The 23,897-nt window shown below is 42.0% G+C and overlaps 2 protein-coding genes and 1 non-coding gene across 3 annotated transcripts; 2 read left to right on the forward strand and 1 right to left on the reverse strand.

The window, feature by feature from the left end:
• Positions 1–1,081: 1,081 nt before the first annotated feature.
• On the forward strand, positions 1,082–7,525 carry LOC117965239 (uncharacterized). The gene is made up of 18 exons (XM_059007376.1): positions 1,082–1,175; positions 1,258–1,317; positions 1,408–1,497; positions 1,924–2,051; positions 2,129–2,275; positions 2,384–2,464; positions 3,325–3,493; positions 3,600–3,696; positions 3,792–4,012; positions 4,088–4,238; positions 4,330–4,538; positions 4,640–4,757; positions 4,842–5,041; positions 5,120–5,234; positions 5,359–5,528; positions 6,215–6,267; positions 6,342–6,463; positions 7,503–7,525. The coding sequence occupies exons 6-18, from the start codon at positions 2,433–2,435 to the stop codon at positions 7,523–7,525; spliced, it is 1,680 nt and encodes a 559-aa protein (XP_058863359.1). The 5' UTR covers positions 1,082–1,175; positions 1,258–1,317; positions 1,408–1,497; positions 1,924–2,051; positions 2,129–2,275; positions 2,384–2,432.
• Positions 7,526–15,280: 7,755 nt separating this feature from the next.
• Positions 15,281–15,352, reverse strand: trnae-uuc (transfer RNA glutamic acid (anticodon UUC)). The gene has a single exon. It is a non-coding gene; the product is annotated as a tRNA-Glu (tRNA).
• A 1,196-nt stretch (positions 15,353–16,548) lies between these two features.
• On the forward strand, positions 16,549–23,690 carry LOC131705259 (P2X purinoceptor 7-like). The gene is made up of 8 exons (XM_059007642.1): positions 16,549–16,669; positions 18,906–18,986; positions 19,085–19,226; positions 21,670–21,806; positions 22,271–22,361; positions 22,715–22,780; positions 22,904–23,020; positions 23,461–23,690. The coding sequence occupies exons 1-8, from the start codon at positions 16,653–16,655 to the stop codon at positions 23,509–23,511; spliced, it is 702 nt and encodes a 233-aa protein (XP_058863625.1). The 5' UTR covers positions 16,549–16,652; the 3' UTR covers positions 23,512–23,690.
• Positions 23,691–23,897: the final 207 nt, after the last annotated feature.

A 23,897-nucleotide genomic window follows, 5' to 3' on the forward strand; every position in this document is an offset into this window, starting at 1 on the left:
TATTCACGGGAACACACCACTGAACCAGTTAGTTCAGATGAGCGCTGGATACACAAGAAACAATCTGACAATTTCATAAATAAAACCGTTTGTGTTCAAACCTATGAGAGGTGGAATGTAACAAAAATGTGAACTGCAAAAGCCGGAGCGTCAAACATCAACGACAAAGTTCAACATTTGAATTGAAATAACAGCTGTCAAATAGACAAAGCTCAACACTCGAAGATAATATGCCAAATTGAAAATGCTCAACACAGTAATTGAATAATTATACATAAAATAATGAATGTAATTAAGCTCAAAAATTGAAATGGGAAATTGAAATCTTAAATAAATTGATTACAATTCAAATTTCCAGCACGCCATCCGATTTGTGTTTAGTCTGTTCTAAATCAATACTGCGCGTTGTATTTCAGGTTAAGCGCTGTGCTTTCCATTTGCCACTTGGTCATTCTATTCCCCGGGACTGCCCCTGTCATGGCAAATCTGACATGCTAAAGAGATGCTTTGCACTGTTTCTTAAATCAAGTGGCCTCAAATAAATTGTCTACATTAATATCTGCTTAGCCTAAATGTCAGTCTGGTGAAATTGTAAAAATGGGTAATTGACTTGTGGATGTTAACATCAGAACTCGAGCTGTCATTCTCGTCCCCTCAAACTGGCGCAGGCAACACATCTGCCTGGATTCCTGCATGATATAAATGTGTTTCTTCATTTGCGCGGCCTGCTTTTTATTATTCATTGGGGTTTGTTTACTACATGCCTCCATAGCTGAGCCTTTAATCAGACAGTCCTTGTAGGTGACAGTGCAGTTTGATCCGCACGTACTTCTGCCAAACTTCAATTCAAAGTACAATCTTCTAAATGGGTTATTATTATTATTATTATTATTATTATTATTATTATTATTATTATTATTATTATTATTATTATTTATTTTAATTAACGTACTGACTGACAATCAGAGGACTAATATGAAAGAGGTGCGTGCATCAATTGCAGCTAATCAGCTCCCATTAGCACCTGAACCTCTTTATAAACCCATTGCGCACTAAGGAACACCAAACTCAGCTACTGAAGGGTTTGTTTTTATTATTGTTTCTTTATAACGGTGAAAGAAGTTCACGGTCGGGGCTGCCTTGGAGTTAATGATGCCGTGTTGTCTTAGATTTGGGTAATTGTTGATCTTTTCTCTACTTTAGAAACGTTCATTTTATTGTGTGCTTCTCACTAGCGTGTTTTTTTTTCCAATGCAGAATAACATTGCTGTTAGCAGTGTTAGTCACTGAAGTTTGGACGCAGAACCCCCCCTCTAGGTACGATAACGGTCGCTTCAGCAGAGCTGTCCTTTTAGCTTCCTGTTTATTTGCCGGTTGTGTGTTTTCAAGTATCGTTGTGTTGTGCAGGCTCGGTGAGGACAGAATGTCAAGGGAGTGTTATGATGATGATGTTGGAGAAGTCTTTTGTTGGAAAGTATTTTCGCATCAATGTGATTGGTGAGTGATCATTTTTCTTGAATGGAAAGCTTTTGATGTACAAAGCCTGTTGACCCGTAATGTAATGACGTGAATTAAGTACAGAGTACTCCTGCGCTGTATGGCAGCAACCAGGTTTTGTTTTTGTAAGATGCAGGGTATGAAAGTTTCTTGTTGGCTTTAAAAGCATGTTGCTGATTGCACTAAATAGACCTGTGCTGCTACAACCTTAGTCTGATTTGTTGACTGCAAGTGCGCAGAAATAGACATCATTTACTCTAAACCTACTGTTCTGAACGACCGTATAATTCTACTAATATAAATAGTTATGACAATTTCAATAAGTAGATGCGACAGGGCGGTGGGGGTGTTCACTTTGTTATATCTCTACCTTGTTTGATCACATGTACGGTTTCTTAAAAGGCCATCTGAATTTCTTTTCCATAGACAATAAGGGGGCGCTTGTGCCCCTCTCTCCAAGACTGGCTGCACAGTGTGGATATAGCTTAACTGTTGACTTCTTGGGAAATGCCAAGTTCCTTGCTTCTGTGCTGAGCTGCTTTGCTCAGAACACAGTGAGTCATCATTTTATTTCTTGTAAACTTGTTTCTAATGGTGACATGCTGGGACTAACTTTAGCCTTTGTTTCCAGAATGATGAGACCTACAAGCTGACAGTACAAATCAGTGTCTTCTCAAACAGTGCTATGACTTCAGCTTCCTCCTATGTTCAGAGCATGACATGCCGCTATTCTCCATGGGCAGAGAGGGAGATTCTGTGTGAAAGAAACTACATGGAGGTAAGGGCTGTCAGGATGTGATAATGCTGTTCAGTATAACTTGTTGGGTTGGTATTTAATTGTCACTACAGAAGTGCTTCACTCATGACTAATGTGAATTCTCTTTAGGTTTCTGTGAGAAGAGGGGTGCCACTTATTGAGCCAAACTTTGTTCAAGATGATCCTGATTGGTCCCTTGCATTCCCTGAGGTAGAATCATGTGACTTTGCATTTGCTTCATTCATGTCCCCTTGGTCTTGCCTATTATTATTATTTATTTCTTAGACGCCCTTATCCAGGGCGACTTACAATTGTTACAAGATATCACATTATACATTATTTCACATTATACAGATATCACATTATTTTACATACAATTACCCATTTATACAGTTGGGTTTTTACTGGAGCAATCTAGGTAAAGTACCTTGCTCAAGGGTACAACAGCAGTGTCCCCCACTGGGGATTGAACCCACAACCCTCCTAACCACTACTCCACACTGCTGCCCTGTTGAAGTCTACTCTACTGTCTCGTCTAGAGGAAGCAAAATCGAACGGCCCCCTTAACTTTAACCTGTCTCCCAATTGGGTGGCCATATACAAATTGTGTGACATTTAAGGCATTGGCTTTGCATGCATGTATTCTGTGATTGCTTTGATAGAAATTGATTGGCGAAATTAACCCTTTCTTGTCGGTGTAAGCCTTGTATTTCAACCACTGAGGTAGTGGCTTCATATGTGCAGGGCTATAAATCCTTCATGATAAATGTGTCCTGATTTACCTTTTGAGGACTGCTGCATAGGAGCAATTTAGGTGTCTTAGTTTGGTACACTGATGTATTAAGGTCCAGTACAAATGAATGGCTGTAAACGAAGTTGTATTTGAGGATTTTCTCTGTTCCCTTAGATTCCCGCTGACCCTAGAACGGTTTCAGTGATGTGTCATTAAACTTTCAACTTTCAGTTTTAGTTCCTGTTTATTAAACATGACGTCTGTTATGACAAATCCTTTTAGACTGGGGATGCTTTGTGTTCAAACTCCCTAATCTAATGAGATTTTCTCCTGCTAGGCAACTGCTGCGGACAACAGCATCTGGAAAATTGTTCCATCTCCCAGCAAATAGAAAGACAACCATGACTGTTGCTCAGGCCATGACAAATGGCTATGGCATAAACACTACACCAACTCGAATTCTGGTTAGAGCTGCATACAACTCCACAGAAAGCCAGCCTCAGGTGGTAAGTAGTCTAGGCTTCATTGTTGTCTAGTGCAGTATATCCAGACTATGAAGGTAGATTTAGTCTTGCTTTTGTTTTAGTAAAAGTTCCCCCTCCCCTCCAACAGATCCAAACTGTACCAATGGCTGTGCTAAGATCAACCACCTTTTATAAGCAAAGATGGATGGTCATGATGGTGGACACTGCAGTTACATGTCCTACTGGTGAGTAAGCTTATGGAGGGCAACGGTGCTCAAGAACTGTTCTAGGTTTATGTATGAATTTTCTATACCAAGTCTATGGTGTTCCTTTCTGTCAGATGGAACAGCCTTTACAGAACAGATGATTACATGGAATGTTCCCCGTGTTCTACCTCCTCTTGTTCCGACACCACAAATTACTACCCTTGATGTTCAAATGGGAGTTGATGGCCGCAAGCTTGACCCTGCAACGATTCATAATAGAGATTATAAACTGGATGTCGGTCCCCAGCTAATCACTGTAAAAATTCCTGTGGGAGCTGATGGTGGATATTACAAGGTATGTAGAAGTTCAACATCTTCTAAATCCTTCTCATTTTAAAGCTTGCTTCCTAAGATGCTTCTGTGCTTTCAGAGCCATGTATTGGACAACACCTATGTGATCTCTTACTCTATTGAACCAATGCTGGAGCATACCTGGCAAGATGGGCCTGAGAAGACCAAGTACACAGTACTTCATCCAATAACCACTCCTTTCATGCCTCGGCCACCAGTTGTCACAAACAGTATGTAGAACTTGTCCACATGCAGTAAATCAAAGGGATTTGTTGCAGTGCTCCACTTCATATCCATTTTAACTGCATGCTTTCATTTCAGACACTGTTCCTAAAGCCAGAGTGTTCAATGTGACCCTGGGGACATTCCTGCCTGATGTGGAGCTGGTCAAAATTATAGTTGGTCCAGAGACGTTAACTGTGCCAGAAGCCAACCTAAAAGGTTATAATGTCCAGGAGCATGTCTTTCCCAATGGATCCAAGACCTACACCCTCCAGGTGCCATTTGAGGACCCCAATGTGAAGCAAAAGGTAACATCCCACCTGTTCAACCATCCAATTGTCTTTTTGAAAACACTTGCTTGCAGTCTGACTTTGGGTTTAATCCTACAAATCTTTGTTTTTTCTTTCAGGTAACTCCTCCAGACACCAGAACCTACATTCTGCCCCTGACCTACTTGCTGAATATAGTGCCAGAGAATACACCCTTTACTCATCCTGCTGTAGTCGAAGCCATTCTCAAAGACATCAGTAAGTGCCTGACTATTTGGTCTACAACTACCCTTATCTAACCAATCCAGTCCATTGCCCTGACAACTGCTCTTCCTCTTGCAGTTCCTCCTACAGTAACTGGCTACTGTGATGGTGCTGCATTCTATACCATGGTAACATATGGCAACATGGGTCGCAACTGGATTCCTTTTGTGGGCTCAAGAGAGCTTGGTGGAAATCTGCTTGCCCTGTACAAGTATAATGCCAACTCTACCAATTTCTGGATGACTGTCCCATACAATTCAGTTGATGCCACATATGAAGTAAGTGATGAAACTTTAAAATGAGTTTAGCTGTTTTGGGTTCAACACATTACTGACCTGATGTATTGTCTCCTGTAGGTGATCAGTTCTTCAGGCATCAGAAGCAGACTTGACTTGACCTTGAAGGATATTGGGACCATGGTTGTGGTGGCTGACTTCTCCCTGTCCTGCAGTTTCCCTACAAAGATGATTGGTAACTCTCCTGCGAACAAAGCATTCTTTCAAATAGCTGCTTTTGAGATTGGCACAAGGCTGCATGAAGTGGTATTGAAGCTATAATCTGTTTCCTTAACCTGGCTCCAAATGCTGTGTTTCAGACTGCTTCACCAATGGCACTATGGCAGCTCTTGCTGTGAAAGTGGAATCTGTCCCCAGCTTGTCTCCAAGTCAACTAACTCTAAGGGATCCAAATTGCCGGCCTCTTCAGTCTGATGCTATCAATGCGGTTTTCTACTTCAATGTCAACTCCTGTGGCACAACTAGAAGGGTTAGTATTGACACATTTAAAACCATATTTTGAGGAGGTTCAACATATTGGCAAGTTGGCCACAACACCCCTGGATCAATCTAGGGAGCCATGGTGACCTGTGTTTCTATCCGCTGAGTTACTTGCATGAATTGTGGACATCCTGAAGGATGCCACCTTTGTATTGAACTGCTTGTCCAGTTGACAAAGGTGTTGTGACACATGACATGACTCTTGGTTATGGCATTGCATGTGCTGCCTAGAGACCTTTTGGGTCAATTGCAGTGAACTGAAAGGAGCGTACTTACTGGGGATCCCGTGGTGAGGCCGGGACTAAACTAATACATGAGTTGATACCAATTGCAGCTCGAGTCACCAGCTGTGTATTTGCAACAAATCCAAAATAACTGCTGTTGCCCTCCTATTGGTTACTAAAACAATACTGTATTGGTCTAGCAGTTTCTGTAGACAGACTTGTGGCATCATACTAACTGTAACAATCATGAGGTCCCAAAAAAGTGTTCAATTATGAAATTGCAATATTCATTACCAATTTTGTTTTATTTTTAAATTGTGAAATTGGTACTACATTATTACACAGCTGGGGATGATCCCGAGTACCATATTAGCTAGTCTGCAACTTGGTATGCAGCTCCATACTAAATCTACAAGCTCATTGCAACCTGGGTCTTTGATTTCTCTTCCAGTTTGACAACAACCTCCTGACTTATGAGAATGAAGTGCTGTTCACATCTTACCGGTAAGGATTGCAATCAAATTGAGTATCCTTGTGGTTGAGGCTGAAACTCTACTAACCCCATCTCCTCTTTCCAGGTTGAGAGTTGCCTGTCACTATCTGGTCAATGACACCAAGGTAGTACAGTTCTTGTACCAGAATAATCCTGCACCTGTAGTCCAGCCTGGCTTGGGGGACCTTGCGGTCATCATGCGGCTTGCATTGGGTAGGACTTGGCAATTGAAATAATATAGATGCTCTAGTAGCGTGTTTCCACCTATAAAATTCTCCCTTGCATCTCTGCAGATTCAACCTACAACGACTTCTATGGAGCTCAGGATTACCCTGTTGTGAAGTACTTGCGAAGACCCTTGTATTTTGAGGTAGAGCTCCTGTACAGCAGGGATCCACAGGCTGAATTGTTTTTGGAGAACTGCTGGGCAACCTATTCTGCTGACAGGAATAGCTCTCCCAAGTGGGATGTTGTTGTGGACAGGTAAGATGCTGGAATATGATATTGCTGCTACAAAACCTAGGAATTGGAGTTGTGGCTGATGTGCTCCTGACCTACTTTCTCTTTCTAGCTGTGAGAACTCTGCAGATGAGTACTTGACCATCTTTCACCCAGTCTCCAGCAATGCAAGAGTGCTGTTCCCTTCCCATCTGAAGAGGTTTGAAGTGAAAATGTTTTCCTTCACAAGCGGCCGGGATGCACTGAAAGGACAGGTAAAGTGGAGTGTTGGGATGGGGATCTTGTACCACAATGCATGGTTTGGATTGCTTTGCAAGCAGCAAATGGTCACTGTGCTCAAATCTTTAGTGAGTTGGAATGAAAACATATAACTGCACATTTGCAAGAAACACTTGCTATGATGCAATATATTTGTTTTTCAATTCAGTAATCCTCATTGGATGATGGTCCTGCCTGATCTATTGATGCTAGTTTTACTTGACAATGTGTACTGTCTTTCAGATTTACTTCCACTGCAGTGTTGTGATATGTGATTCAAACCGGCCATCAGACAGCCTCTGTAGCAGACGGTGCATTCCAGGGAAACAGAGGCTTGGTAAGAGCTCTGTCTGTTGGGGGGAGGGGGGGACATTTTGCATGCATGTTTGTCCATTTGTTTTGATTGACTCCTCCTAATTCCTCCTGTAGGTCGCAGTGCTGAAGGGATGGATGGTGGTGCAGTAAAGGCATTTGTGTCTTCTGGCCCAATTGAGCTGAAGAGAGATGGATCCCTTCACTTTATGCCTAGAAGCGGTAATATGCATGTTGTGACCACAATTACAGTTCAAGTAAAATCTCTTTATATTCCACTAACTATTTCTTTCTTCTCTTACAGGCCAATTCAATGTGTGGTCCCTTCTTGGAGCTGCAATGGGTGTGTGTTCAGTGGTTGTCTTTGTAGCTGGAGTTGTATATTTTTGGAAAATGCCCAAAAGTGTGTATTGATAAATAAAAATCTTGCTTGTAAAGGCTGTTTGGATTGTGTGTGTTTTTTTTTTTTTTTTTTTTCACAGATTATATATATTTGTGTCAGAATGGCCATGTTAATGGGATTCTCTCCTCTTACTGCATTGAATGCTTTGCTTGTTTCCTGATCAGGCCATTCTCAATATGGAGTGTTATTCAAGGACCCTTCATTATTATTATTATTATTTATTTCTTAGCAGACGCCCTTATCCAGGGCGACTTACAATCGCAAGCAAATACAAATACATTCAAGTGTTACAATATAAGTCATACAATAAGAACAAGAAATACAATAATTCTCAAGTGTGACAAACCACAATTCAATAATACAGCAGATAATAGTGAAAGTTACATCAGGATATGATTAAGTAGTGATAGTTACATCAGGATATGATTAAGTACAAAATACTACAGATTAAACACTTGGCAGATTACAATATTCTGAGGTACAGGATTAAATGCAGTAAAATAGGGGGCAGATAAGAGCAAAATAAAGCATATTTAAATGAAGGGTGATAGTGTCCCAGGATACAACAGAGGAGTTCTACAGGTGCTGTTTGAAGAGGTGAGTCTTAAGGAGGCGCCGGAATGTGGTCAGGGACTGGGCAGTCCTGACATCTGTAGGAAGGTCGTTCCACCACTGCGGAGCAAGGGTGGAGAAGGAGCGGGCTCGGGAGGCAGGGGAGCGTAGCGGAGGTAGAGCCAGTCTTCTAGTGCAGGCGGAGCGGAGAGGTCGAGTGGGGGTGTAGGGAGAGATGAGGGTCTGGAGGTAGCTGGGTGCAGTCTGATCAAGGCATCTGTAGGCTAGTACAAGAGTCTTGAACTGGATGCGAGCGGTGATCGGGAGCCAGTGGAGCGAGCGGAGTAGTGGAGTAGCGTGGGCGAAGCGAGGTAGAGAGAACACCAGGCGAGCAGCAGAGTTCTGGATGAGCTGGAGCGGACGGGTGGTGGACGCAGGGAGGCCAGCCAGGAGGGAGTTGCAGTAGTCTAGGCGGGAGAGTACCAGGGCCTGGACCAGGAGCTGGGTAGCATAGTTGGTGAGGAAGGGTCGGATTCTTCGGATGTTGCTCAGGAAGAATCTGCAAGTGCGTGCCAGAGTGGAGATGTGCTGGGAATAAGAGAGGCAGGGGTCCAGGGTGACTCCAAGGTTCTTAGCTGAGGAAGAGGGAGAGAGTGTGGTAGATTCCAGAGGAACAGAGATAGAGAGATCAGAGGAGGGGGAGGAGGAGGGAAAGAAAAGGAGGTCAGATTTAGAGAGGTTGAGTTTGAGGTGATGTGAGTGCATCCAGGAGGAAATAGCAGACAGACAGGTAGAGATACGGGAGGAGATGGTGGAGTCAGAGGTGGGGAAGGAGAGGAAAATCTGAGCATCATCAGCATAGAAATGGTATGAGAAACCATAGGATGCGATGAGGGGGCCCAGGGAGCGGGTGTAGAGAGAGAACAGGAGAGGACCCAAGACTGACCCTTGGGGGACTCCAGTCAAGAGAGGGTGAGGTGTGGAGGTTGCTCCACGCCAGGTTACCTGGTAAGTGCGGTTGGAGAGGTAGGAGGAGAACCAGGCCAGAGCAGTGCCAGAGATCCCCAGGTCAGCAAGAGATGATAGTAGAATAGAGTGATCAACAGTGTCAAAGGCAGCAGAGAGGTCGAGGAGAATTAGGACAGAGGAGAGAGAGGCAGCTCGGGCACACTTAAGTGAGTTGGTGACAGACAGAAGGGCGGTTTCAGTGGAGTGAGCAGAGCGGAAGCCACATTAATTCATTGTGAACACGGGGGCAAAGACTTTCCTCCTCCATGGAGCTGTAACCTTATTTATATATTACTTCTTGCTTTTGATATGCTACCTTCAGTATGCAAAGTTTTTAGGGTGAAATTATTAATATATATAATTAATCATGTTCTAGCATCACAGAAAGTGTGTAGATTTTTATGGGTTGTCGTTTTTTTTTTTGTTTTTTTTTTTGTTCTGTTATGAATGCAAGTTTTCATTTTGTTCACTGCGGTTTATACGTCTTTTACTGGAAGTGGTCCCTGGTGAGAGCTCCAAGTAAGGTATTAGTTTAGCTTTTCAGTTTTTAATACTGTGTGTACACATGAGTCTCATTTTACTGAGGAACTAGTTAAACAAACCACTACTTGGCAACATGTTCTCTTCATGTTTGTTTTGACTGTGTTTTATATAGTCTGTTACTGGTTAAACTCATTTTACGAAACACGTTCCATAACAAACCGGTACACCCGATGTGGGGAATCTTTAGATCCGTGCACCAGTCCTAACCAGAAGTTCCATTCTTTGAGCTGTTTGGTAAAACAGGAGGACTATATATATATATATATAGAGAGAGAGAGAGAGCTGAGTTATTGGAACTGAATTCACTACACCCGCCGGCAACCCCTTGTGTAATGTGTTTATATTATATAGAGGACGCTGAGTTTGATCTGAGACTCTTGTGCAGGCACATTCATATTATTAAACCTGCTCGCAGACTCTCCGGCGCCGTCACTCTGAGTGCTCTTTGAAACAGACTGGGTTTGTATTTATATTCATGTTGGGTTAATCAGAGATGATTATCGGCGGCCCGTCTGTAGTACTACCGGAGATTTTAATTGCACAGTTTGTACCGCTCTGTGCAGCGCCGTCCCGTTTGTAACACGGTACGTGAACTGCATTCTGCTAAACAAAACATCACAACAGCAGCACCATCTACTGGACAAAACCCAGACATACACGTTGAAACAATGATCCAGATCAATATCTACAAAGAATGAACAAGAAACTATTAGCGAAGCCCCGAAAAAGAAAATATTAATCAAAACGGTTTAAAATCAAATGTTTAATTGTTAATCTAACCATTTTTAGTTACTGTAGAACTACTTCTCTCAGTGGTGACACAAATAAAAATGATTAAAATAAGGTTTAAAGTCTTTATTTGTCAACAACAACACACTCCTAGACCCATTTAATAATAGCAATAATACACTCCAGGGTGTGTGTGTTATCATGAGATATATCACCACTTCCTGGGTGGTTGAAGAACTCGACTTCGTCTAGTGCCTCCCAACGCACCCAAGGCGTGGTGATATTACCTCATGATAACACACACACCCTGTCGTGTATTACTGCTTCATTAATGTAGTCATTAGGTTTATATGTCACATTACTTTGTTGTCACTGTATTGATTTAGATATTCGGGTTGGATACCTCGGAAGCCAGCGGAACTCCAGCGTTTCTCCGACAACCACTGATAACCTCTCCCGTGATGATCGGCGCTGCCATGACAACCCATGACATCACCCGCACAAGTTACAACACGGCGAGTCATTTTTTGTAGCACAGTATTAACGTGTTATTGTTTTCACAAAATAACATCAATAAGATTATCAGATCACCTGCTAGTGTGTACTAAACAAAACCTCAGATATCAGTGAATTGATACAGAGACAAGCCGTGGCACCAGCAAGAGGTTAAAATGAAATTAATAAATAAATTACAACATGAAAGAAAAATACATGTGGTTATATTTAATCAAAAATCCATGCATCCATAATTCTGATTATTTATCTAAATAATCTCACAGCTAATTCTTTACAAATGAATAATTTCTATATTTCTCAGAGTGCTAATGTGGTGTTATAGTTTAACATATTAATGGATTTTAGAAATCATCTATGCTAGTCTGCCCCTCAAACAGTTTTAAATATAATTTAGATTTAAATGGCAGGTAGTATATAAATCAATTTCTAAAACAGGTCGCATTTTGTAATTTAAATAAGCCTACGTATGAGCTACCAAAACGTATTTTTGTTTCATGTCGTTATTAATGTATTTACTTATTTATTTGGTTAAACTTTAATCCAGCCTTACATTTTAACTTCTTGAAGTTACCACAGCGTGTCTATGTATGAATTACTGACGAGTAATATTTGTGATTTGATTACTCTAGCAGATGAACTGATAATGTATGGATGTTATTTTGTGAAAACAATACAATATTAAAAAAGAAATGCTACAACATTTAATAAATAAATAAATTATACACCAAACTGAAGCACATTTGTTTAGTCTTAATATCATAACAAATATACTTATTATGAATACGCACTTCTTTTTATTTGTTGGAAAACGGTCTGGAACTGAAGTATTTTTTTTTTAATACAGTGCTATTTGAGTATTTAAAATATGGTTATTTTTAAAATTAAAATGCCAGCAACGGTGTGTTAATTTAACGAAGCGCCTAACGCCGCTCGGAACGTTCGCATTTTTAAATCCTAACGGTCTCTGCTCAGCTGAGTGGAATGTTCACGAGCCGGTTGCCTAGCAGCGTCTCCCCCTCCTTCTCTGCCCCGCCCTCTCACCCTCTCTCGTTGCTCCAGCTAGGAGTTCAAATTTATCTTCGTTATATTAGCGCAATTCTTTACTAACTTTTATAAATTATCTTATTAGAAGCTTCGTGTTTTTAAGATGGTTCAGGTGCAGTCCGGGCAGACTGACTGGAGCATCATTACAATATACCGCACTGCTCTTTTTAATGCTAAATATGTATCTGGTATTCTAAGTATTATCTACAATTAATAATTCAGCTATATTCATATTCAGAATTTAATACAGTATTAAGACAGGGTCCAGTATTAGAAATAAATAAACACGCTTTAAGAGAAACAGCATTGATGTTTATTGTCCATTCCCATACATTCTCTATATGTTTCTACATTGTGGTTGCACAGGGACAAGGGACTCAGTGATGTTAAAAAAAAAAAAAACTACAGCCTACAATTAACCAATATTTAAAGGAAGGGGGGAGAAATGTATTGCCTGTGTGCAGTACCTTACGAGCGAGGCAGAGAGAACACCAGGCGAGCAGCGGAGTTTTGGATGAGCTGGAGCGGACAGGTGGTGGACGCAGGGAGGCCAGCCAGGAGGGAGTTGAAGTTGTCTAGGTGGGAGAGTACCAGGGACTGGACCAGGAGCTGAGTGGCGTAGTTGGTGAGGAAGGGTCGGATTCTTCATATGTTGCTCAAGAAGAATCGGCAAGTGAGTGCCTGAGTGGAGATGTGCTGGTAATAAGAGAGGCAGGGGTCCAGGGTGACTCCGAGTTTCTTAGCTGAGGAGGAGGGAGAGAGTTTGGTAGATTCCAGAGGAATGGAGATAGAGAGATCAGAGGAGGAGGAGGAGGGAAAGAAAAGGAGGTCAGATTTAGAGAGAATCTGAGCATCATCAGCATAGAAATGGTATGAGAAACCATAGGATGCGATGAGGGGGCCCAGGGAGCAGGTGTAGAGAGAGAAAAGGAGAGGACCCAAGACTGACCCTTGGGGGACTCCTGTTGTGAGAGGGTGAGGTGTGGAAGTTGCTCCACGTCAGGTTACTTGGTAAGTGCAGTTGGAGAGTTAGGGGAGAACCAGGCCAGAACAGTGCCAGAGATTCCCAGGTCAGCGAGAGAGGATAGTAGAATTGAGTGATCGACAGTGTCAAAGGCAGCAGAGAGGTCGAGGAGAATTAGGACAGAAGACAGAGAGGCAGCTAGGGCAGAGTTTAGTGAGTTGGTGACAGACAGGAGGGCGGTTTCAGTGGAGTGAGCAGAGCGGAAGCCAGATTGGAGAGGGTCGAGCAGAGAGTGGCTGGACAGGAAAGCAGAGAGCTGGCGGTGTACAGCCCGCTCAAGGGTTTTGGAGAAGAAGGGTAGGAGGGAGACAGGATGGTAGCTCTGGAGGGAGGTGGGGTCGAGGGTGTTTTTTGAGGAGGGGAGTGATAGAGGCTTGTTTGAAGGCAAGTGAGGAGAGGTCGGAGTGGACCGAAAAGAGTAAGGAGGGTGAGAGGAGAATACCAGTCCCACCTCCCTGTCCAGTGAGATGCCGGGTATGGGACAGGACGTAGAGAGAGGACAGGGCAGCAGGAGTTACAGTGTTATCAGGGGACAGCCAGGTTTCAGTGAGAGCAAGGAAATCGAGAGAGAGGTGGGAGGCAAAGGCAGAGATGAAATCAGCTTTGTTAGCAGAAGAGTGACAGTTCCAGAGTGCACCAGAGAGTGTGCGGGAGGAGGGGAGAGGCAGAGGGATGAGGTTAGAGGGGTTGGAGGAGCAGCAGCGGAGAGAGGGCAGAGGACGAGGACGAGAGGACAGAACAGGGATGTGAGAGACAGTCATAGCAGGACAGGTAAGACAAATAGGCACAGTGGGAGCGGTGCGGTGGAGGGTACAGACCTGACTAGTAGATGGCATCTTCCAGTGCGCTGTTAGGTTAGGATCTATTCGAACAGCGTCTCGAGGCAGGCCTCCCCTCGCTGCATTCCCACAGCTAGACTCCCGGCTCTTTTGTTGAGGCTCTTATGTTTGCTGGCGCTTCGTGCTGGCCGTGGAAATAGCCTGCCTGATTAATATAACAGCTGGGTGGGAAAAGAACAGCTAAACAGTGTGGAAACCAATCAAATAGCAAATCAACTTCTAAAATGGTATTGAGTGCTGACAAGAGTTTGGCATCAGCTGTTGATTTCCTTGAAACAATCTTTTATAGTAAAATGAACACATTTATTCCTTTTAAAAATAAGTGAAAATGAAACTGTCAGAAGTGGGATTTAAACCCACATCTCCATTTGGATATCAGAACACACAATTCTTTGGAAACACAGAGTCCTTGAGTCTGACGCCTTAGACAACTTGGCCATTATAGTAAAAATCTGCATTATTTATTTCAGCACAGACTAGGGTTGTCTATTGTATCAAGGCCCGATTGGGTTTATTACGCACATACCAACTGTTACTCCATGAATGATGTTATGACAAGTGTAAAAAAAGAAACAGATTGAAGCCAACCCAAAAAAGTAAGATTATTTATTTCAATATCGTTATAGATATAAACGATGCACGCATTTTACAATAGCAATTGCTATATGACAATGACCAATAAGTAATTTTGTTGCAATACTGTATACAATGTGAACAGAATCAGACATTGCTCCATTGTCTCGAAGAAACATCTTCAATTTGTATTTAAAAAGGATGTCCACCATGGGGCTCGAACCCACGACCCAGAGATTAAGAATCTCATGCTTTATCGACTGACCTAGCCGGGCTGACTGGTGCACTTTTCTTTCACTGTAACCAACTGAGCTATTAATTTGTCATCTGAGAAAATACTGAACGACAGAACCAAAGATTCCAAATATAATCCACTGAACGTCACCAGAAACAGCTTTGATGAGACAAAGTCGTATGACACGAACCCTAAGAATGTTATTCCAGATTCATTGTCGCTTAGAAACAACTGCAGCCTCCCTGCCTCAATACAAATAAAACCAATACAAAAATCAAATTACATGTATTTAAAAATGACCGGTCTCATCCATCTGGAACCTTAATCTGAGTTGAGAGGCACCCAACCGGTGGAGGATTTAAAATGTAAGGGGATGTGAATAGAGTCAAATACATTTGCATCATTCTGTATATATATATATATATATATATATATATATATAATTTCAAGTAACTGTAGCTTTATTATCATAATGAAAACACATTACACATGACCACAGTTCTGTAACAAAATGACAATAACAAAGACGTTCCCTTACCGGGAGTCGAACCCGGGCCGCCTGGGTGAAAACCAGGAATCCTAACCGCTAGACCATATGGGAAGCTGAGTACCAAAATCATGGACATGCAACAATAGCTAGTATACAGAACAATGATTGGTAAAAGGGAACCACAAAAACATTTAATTACAAACACGTTACAAATGAAAGCAAACTTCAAACCATTTATATTTATTCTCAATTAACACAATCTCTTCAATTGCTAAAAAAAAAAAAATCTCCCTTTGTGCTTCTCGGAAGGCATACGATGGAGGGCGCACTGCAGTTTTTCAGTCTGGGGAATATTACAAATTAGGAGACTTTGCTTTAAAACACACATGTAGGGCGGCCCTCTTGTACAAAGAATTGTCACACATGCATTTATCTCCATAATGCGTTGGGACTAAATACGCAGATACATTAAAACTATTTGGAGAAAGCGGGCATCGATCCCGCTACTTCTCGCATGCTAAGCGAGCGCTCTACCATTTGAGCTAATTCCCCTTGAATTGGGCAATTGATTCTCATAGGCTACATCGCAGCTTGATATGAATTCAGATTGTCCAATAGATTTTATTTTTTTTATTGGCAATGCAAAAATGCCAAAACTTGCTTTTGTATCACATGACACACTTAAGGTATGCTTTAACGACTTGGCTGTCTCAAGTTAGTTTGTATTGTTAATGGAACACCTCGTTGTTGCCCAGTCATTGTATCATATGAAGTAGAGCTTGCCAGTTGGGGGCGACGGTCTAATAATAACAAATAATAACAATGCCATTTTCTAATGTGATTAAGAAATGCAGAAAGCATCGTCCCTGGGTGGCCTTGAACCACCAAATGAAAACAAGTACTGGTACAAAACAGACTAAGAAAATAAAATTCAACCCAAATAAACACGATTTACAAGTGAGGGTTTTTCATCCTGTCACAATTCCATTGTTAAATTAAACAGTGGAATACTCCCAGATACACAGTGTTCTAAATGTTAGTTACATCCAAACGAGCCTGGCTTAAAGGTATGATTAAAGGTAAGGTTTTAAAACAATCTACATTTTCCAACCAGTTTCACTGCTCCTATACCCACCTATATCATTGTTTCCTTAACTTACCTATCTTAGTAAACATCTTAGTACATCAGATAGTTGAGTATGTGAATCTGCCACTTTTTAGATCATTCAAGTAGTACCATTAGAGACCTTTCAAAGGAAGAAAATATAGTGGTGAAAAAGCTTAGTAAAACTGATTTTAAAGCTTAGAATATTTATTTTTTTTATCCTCAGGGGATCCGACTGGCCAATGTGTTGAATTTAACTCATCAGTAAAAACCTGTGAGGTGTTTGCCTGGTGTCCGATCGAGGGAATGAGGAATGCTTCCAAGTATGTGTGTTATAGATCACAGTGTGTGTACGTTTTGTACAAACTCAAAAGTTATTGCCTTTAGTTAAGCATGTTGTTGGAAAACATGGAACAAGTATTGAATAGCAGTTTGCTACGCATGAGGAATGACGGCTGTATTCATGTTATTTTTCTGAAAAGTGATTTAACATTGGATAGAAAAAAACTGTTAGTTCCAAAAATGCAAGCACTGCTGTGATAGATGAAGGCTGCAATATGGTAGAGAAGTTAAGATTATTTTGTGTCAAAGCAAATGGCTGGCCAGCAGCACACGGCTGTATAAACAAGTCCTTTGATCTCCAGCCCTGACATGAAAGAAGCTTGCCCTTCGGGGAATCCACTGGGGTCATAAAGCTAGTTTTCAAGGGGGACCGAAGAGCCAAAAAGAGATAATGAAACTGGGATCAAAGGGTCTTAGGCAAATCGGAGAGATAGGAACAAGGAAGATGACAAAAAACAGATGTATGGACCTTTGTGACACCAGGGTCTGAAGAAAGCACTGAGTTCAGAGATCTTCACACTAGATCACACACACACACACACACATACACACACTCACACAAAATGGAATATATGGCAACAGGATAATGAGTTGTACCTTTTCTATTGGTTAAGTGTCAGAGAAAGAGGAGGAGAGAGACACCTATGCAGAAGGGTATTTAATGTCATGCAACAATTGTAAGAACGAGTATTCTGTGTCCTGTACCTGGGACCAGGCTCCCTGCATATTTCAATAAACCTAACAACTGACTGAAGAAAAGGACTCTGTGCAGTTTCTTGAATCTACTTACTCACCATTCTTTTTTAAGTTACATCACATGTTATATATACTATCTGTTCCTAATTTCAGTTAGTCGTAACGTCTTGTGTGTATAGCTCTCTGGATGGGTTGCTTTCAGAATGTGGGTTTATTATCCCAAAAAAATCACTTTACCAGACTGCTTGCACCACCCTATACTATAGTCTGGTAAATTGACGGGGTGTCTGTATTTTAGTTAGAATACAGTTTCTGAGGGGGGTCCAAGAGTGGCTCACCTGGTACAAGCACAGTGTGTGATGTGCAGGTGAGTCATATAGTCAGGGGAGCACAGGTCCGGGTCCTGGCTGTGTGATTGAGTCATATAGTCAGGGGAGCATAGGTCCGGGTCCTAGCTGTGTGATGTTGCTGGTACAAGCACAGTGTGTGATGTGCAGGTGAGTCATATAGTCAGGGGAGCACAGGTCCGGGTCCTGGCTGTGTGATTGAGTCATATAGTCAGGGGAGCATAGGTCCGGGTCCTGGCTGTGTGATGTTGCTGGTACAAGCACAGTGTGTGATGTGCAGGTGAGTCATATAGTCAGGGGAGCACAGGTCTGGGTCCTGGCTGTGTGATTGAGTCATATAGTCAGGGGAGCATAGGTCCGGGTCCTGGCTGTGTGATGTTGCTGGTACAAGCACAGTGTGTGATGTGCAGGTGAGTCATATAGTCAGAGGAGCACAGGTCCGGGTCCTGGCTGTGCGATGTTTCCAGAGGGAGTGTCACAGTGGCTCTGGTGCTCCTGCAGGTTAGGGAGGCAAACCCGGCACACTGTTTCTCATCATCATGCTACACAGGACCCTCCTGGCCAGACGCCTAGCGAGCTCGGCAGACACCTGCAGGGCTGGCCTTTGTCCTCCAGAGGCCGGTAGTTCCCTGACATCCTCTCTCTAGTTCCTGGGTGTAGAAAAGGAAACTGGCTCGGTCATGGGATCGGAGGACACTCGCTGAACCTTCAGTTCAACTGAGCAGCTGTGTGGGGAATTTCTGCGGTGAGGGGAAAAAATGGTTGGGCATTCTAAATTGGGGAGAAAATCAGGGGTAAAATAATTAAAATTATACTAAAATATATATATATATATATATATATATATATATATATATATATATATATATATATATTTATTGAAAAAATCTGATTCTTTCTGAGTGAGTCCACTAGAGAGCTCTGCTGCTTGATTAAGAACTGAGTACATACAGATAGCACAGGAGTCAACTGGATGGCATGGTCAGGGGTTCACTGATGGGATCAAATCAGATGTGCCTAATGGCTTATATTTATAATGTTACACTTTCTTATAAAATACATGATAAAAGGCATAGGCTATGGGAGCCACTCGTCAGTGTTTGCCTAATAATAAAGGCTCAAAGGGCATGAAAGATGATTCTCAGTAAATAATGTTATTCTTTTTTCTACCTAGGCCTGCTGTTTTGGAATCAGCAGAAAACTTCACCGTCTTTATTAAAAACAAAATTGGATTCATTAACTTCAATTACACAAAGTAAGGCTCTAGATTACAAGCTAATTTACTGTAGTAATATAATGTCACCTTTATATTCATTTATTAATTAATTTATTTTATTTATTTATTTTTCACAGGAGAAACATCTTGCCGGATATGAACGAAACCTATCTAAAACAGTGTATGTTTAACCGAAAGACGGACCCATACTGCCCGATATTCCGCCTGGGAAATATTGTCCAAGAAGCCGGGGAGAATTTCACAGAAATGGCTGTTAAGGTTAATTCCTGGTTCTTTTCTTTTCATAGAATCACACAAGAGGTCTTCTGTTCCCAGGGTCAGGGCTGCCAATTGCAACCGTCTACATTTCATTGTAGAGAAATGAGAAAACAAAACAGAAGGCAATTCAAAGGAGAGATCATTGTCTTGCTTCTTACTGTGCCCCTGTTCTTGTGCTGAAGAGTATGCTTATTCATTTTCTTACTGTGTCTCTGTTCTTGTGCTGAAGAGTATGCTTATTCATTTTCTTACTGTGCCTCTGTTCTTGTGCTGAAGAGTATGCTTATTCATTTTCTTACTGTGCCCCTGTTCTTGTGCTGAAGAGTATGCTTATTCATTTTCTTACTGTGCCTCTGTTCTTGTGCTGAAGAGTATGCTTATTCATGTTCTTACTGTGCCCCTGTTCTTGTGCTGAAGAGTATGCTTATTCATGTTCTTACTGTGTCTCTGTTCTTGTGCTGAAGAGTATGCTTATTCATTTTCTTGCTGTGCCCCTGTTCTTGTGCTGAAGAGTATGCTTGTTTGGATCATAGAGTGATGCAGGTGTAAGGAAACTACATCCTGTCTGTATCTGTGTGTGCAGGAGTGCACACAACAAGGATTGAAGCAGAACTGAACCTGTTTCCTTTATTGATTCCAGTAATCAAGTGTCACACTCCTGCAGCTTAATCAGTATTAATGTGGCTTTGTGAAAGGGTGAGGGTATTCACTGACACGGGAGACCAAAGATTGTACTTGAAAACACCGCCCAGGTGCCCAGTTTTATTTCTTTTCTTTTGTATTTATTTTAGCCCGCAGAGGGCGCTGTTGTCTGTGGCCTGTATACCGGCAACGGTAATCAGGACTACAGGTTACCAACACAGGTATAGGCAGGCGCACGCACAGGTGCTCAAAAATAATAATGAAAACCAAAGGCGAAATGCAAAAGGAAAATAAAACACAGTAATAAAACTACAAAACGAAAGTGCTGCTTATGCACTGCCCCCACTGCCACTATGCTGGCCAGCTCGGGTCTCCTTCCTACGCTTCGCTGTGCACTATACACTGGGGTGGCCAAGGTTCCCCTATCACTACACACGTCCCCTCGGGTACGTAACCAGAGATTTTAATAAATGGTTTGTTTAAGGCTGGCTGTCTTCCTCAGCCGTGCTTGCCTGATTTTATTTTTCTTGCTTCTACCACTGGCGTTCCTGCCTGGTGTTTGTGTACGCTCACCACCTCAGCTAGCATCCCTGGGCTTCCTCTGTCATGGCCACCCGAATGCACAACCAAGCGCAGTTCTTATGGGCCGAGCAATCCCCCAAGGCCCGCCTCTCAGCCACTTAGAGAGAGGGAAAGCCAACACACCCTCTTCCCCACCTCTCTGTGTCATCGCCATGACTGACAGGCGAATCTTACGAAACTTCTGCCCTCTTCCTGCAGAAACACGCATGCGCCAGATAGTCAGCACAGACTTCCCCTGTTACAGGCTTCTAGTTATTAGCAGAAATGAATGAGTAATGAGTTCTCTAATCTCTGGGAGAGCATCCGACACAACGCTGGTGTGTGTTCATGGAGGATCCTCTTGAATGCTTCTCAAATGCTTGTCTTATGTATCTTGCCTAAACATGCTGTGAAGCGGAACCTTGTTTTTGCAATCTCTTTGTGTCAGCAGTGTTCCAAGTGTTCCAGCATACCTTGCAGCTGTGCTGAGCGCAGTGCGTCTGATTTGTTTAAATTAATTATATTATCCTTGATTTAAACTACAAATGTGTTTCTTAATATAAATTGAGTATCTGCAATAACTTTTATTTGATCTATTTCTCTACAGGTTAAAGGTGGGGGATCTTGTATCCTTAAAACTAGAAGCACTAAATATTCTGCATCATATTTCAGCAGGGAATTGTATTTGATGGTCTTTACATTTAAATTCCCATTGCTATCCCTCGCAGAGGAATCCCCAGCAATGGGAATACAGTGTAGGCAGTCGTACCTCCGTATTATTATTATTTATTTCTTAGCAGACGCCCTTATCCAGGGCGACTTACAATTTATTTATTTTTTTACATACAATTACCCATTTATACAGTTGGGTTTTTACTGGAGCAATCTAGGTAAAGTGCCTTGCTCAAGGGTACAGCAGCAGTGTCCCCTACCAGGGATTGAACCCACGACCCTCCGGTCAGGAGTCCAGAGCCCTAACCACTACTCCACACTGCTGCCCTCCATATGTCTCACTTACATTTTTACACATATCTGGACAATCTCTTATCAAACCAGAATGAAACATGGTATTCACATTATTCAGCACATGCTTTTGGGAGTATGACATTGTGGGGCTATATGGAGGTGTCTCTGTCTGTTCACATGTCAGTCATTGCCATTGCTCTATCCTATTCTGTACATGCTCTTATACCTCATGGTCATGTTTGTGAGGGTGATCGTACTTCCACTTGAATTACAGGGAGGAGTGATAGCAATACAGATTAACTGGGAATGTGACCTGGATTGGCTGCTTCACAAGTGTGTCCCGGAGTACAGCTTTCGAAGACTGGACGAGAAAAACGACAAGAAGACCCTATTCCCTGGCTTCAGCTTCAGGTCAGAGCAGGAGTACAGTCTTGTATTAGAGGGAAGGGGTATGCTTCCAGTGTCTAATATACTGTTAGCTAGAGCTGGCGATGGTGGTATTGCTTACTGTTGACTGGTAGGCTTGAGTTGTCAGCCACAGTGAAAGCTTTTTGCCATTTGTCTTGGTTGTTTCAAAGTGTGACAATGCCTTAGAGCTGGAGCGCCATCCCGTGGCAGGCACAGGAACTGTTGCGTTCCAGTTTAAACCTCCTAATTCTGGCAGTGAGGGGATGCAGCTGGATAACAGCGCACTCGCTTTGCAACAACATTATGCCGTTAAATCATCCCTTTTATTTCAGCTTTGCTGAATTGCAGCTGTACTGCTGCGAATTGAACGAAACCATAATAGATACGGATTTGCATCTTGATAATTCCTGTGGGTATGGCAGGCAGGACTGTATACCAGAGAACAATCTGCTGGTCTTTATTTACAGGTTTGCAAGATACTATAAACAGAACGGAGTGGAAGAGCGCACATTGTTCAAGGTGTATGGAGTCCGGTTTGATGTCATGGTGACTGGAAAGGTGATTAAGACTCTTAGTTTGAACTCTGTTTAGTGCATATCAAATTAAACCAATTTATCACATGACTATGTACACTGAAACAAGTACACCTGTCCTGTGAAAAAAAGTATGGTTCTTTCATAACCACTATTTTGAAATGTAACCAAGAGCATTGCATTCAGAATAGGATTTATTAATTAGCTTTCAGTCCTTCAAACAGGTCACTGCTCTGCTCAAGATGATTCCTTCAGGACGGACAGTTTTAATGTGAGCCCCCCTTCCCATTCAAACTTTCAACCTAGTTTAGAGTCCTGACACAATGAAAGACTTATTATTATAATAAACATTTACATTTTTTTTTTTTTTTTCAAAAGGCTGGAAAATTCAATCTAATTAAGCTGATTACATACATTGGATCCACACTCTCCTACTTCGGTGTGGTGAGTCTAAAACATTTGCAATGTATTCTGCTAATACGTCCCTGTCTTTGTGTATAAAGTGCATTCACAGTTTAAAATCAGTGTGGATCTCATGAAGGTCATTTTCCTCTACGTACCTTTCAGACAATAATCGTGGTTGACTTCCTCCTTGCAAACTACGTTCATCCCAGTTGCTGCAAAAAAGAGGTCAAAAGTTACTATACTGGGAAGAAATATGAAACTGTGGAATATCAGTTAGAGGTAAGGACTGGTTACCAGTGCTTCTACATTGAAGTTAATGAGAAAAGGTTAGCTGGGGGTCTGCAGTGGCTCACCTAGTAAAGACACTACTGCATGGTTAGTCATTTGATCCAGAGCTCACTGTTTTGAATCTTGGTTGTATCTAGTATTGTAGTTGACAATCTAGTGGCTGCATTTGCATTTGCCAGTTGGCTGGGATTAGTTCATCTCACCAGGCAACAGCGCTCTCCACCATACAGTATAATCAATTGGCTAAAGTGCCCCAGGTGGTTTGTGGGTAGCTGCCTAGGTTAGCAATCAAATTGGGCATTCCAAATGTGGGAGAAAACGGGTAAATACTGGGCATTTCAATTTAAAGAAAAATCGAGGTGATGAGATTTTCATGTATGTGCTTCTTCACATGGTTTACAAATACTGTATTTATTTTCTTATTTTTTTAGATGAGAGACGTCAGCAACAGAGAAGGTCAGGATTGTGAATCCAGCCCTTAGTGCATTTTTATACTGTGTTTATTGTTGTTGTTGTTTTAACATGTATTGTGCACACAGTATATTTTTCATTGCTAAGCAAAGGCAGATAGTTAATTCAGTTTTGTTCTGACAGCAGTTTTCATAAACTGATGCTTTGCAACACTTTTGTATCACGCTGAAATGAATAAAAATGAACAAAATACGGTAAATGGAAAATGACCTTTTAAAAGCCTCAGGGTAAGGAATTGCTCTGAGTACCTAGTGCTTACTGCTGTGAATAACACGCTCATTATAGGAGACAGTACTGCTCCATTTCACACTGCTGTGAATAACACACTCCTTATAAGAGACAGTACTGCTCCATTTCACACTGCTGTGAATGACACACTCCTACAGAGACAGTACTG

Source organism: Acipenser ruthenus, chromosome 35 (assembly GCF_902713425.1).
Source record: "Acipenser ruthenus chromosome 35, fAciRut3.2 maternal haplotype, whole genome shotgun sequence".
NCBI lineage: Eukaryota > Metazoa > Chordata > Actinopteri > Acipenseriformes > Acipenseridae > Acipenser > Acipenser ruthenus.

Coding starts and splice junctions, on each gene's coding strand:
- LOC131705259 (XM_059007642.1), top strand. Junction 19,227..21,669: donor TCACAGAAATGGCTGTTAAG/GTTAATTCCTGG, acceptor CTTGAATTACAG/GGAGGAGTGATAGCAATACA. Junction 22,781..22,903: donor CACTCTCCTACTTCGGTGTG/GTGAGTCTAAAA, acceptor CGTACCTTTCAG/ACAATAATCGTGGTTGACTT.
- LOC117965239 (XM_059007376.1), top strand. CDS start 2,433: ATGATCCTGATTGGTCCCTTGCATTCCCTGAG. Junction 4,239..4,329: donor GCCACCAGTTGTCACAAACA/GTATGTAGAACT, acceptor CTTTCATTTCAG/ACACTGTTCCTAAAGCCAGA. Junction 5,235..5,358: donor TTTCCCTACAAAGATGATTG/GTAACTCTCCTG, acceptor GCTGTGTTTCAG/ACTGCTTCACCAATGGCACT.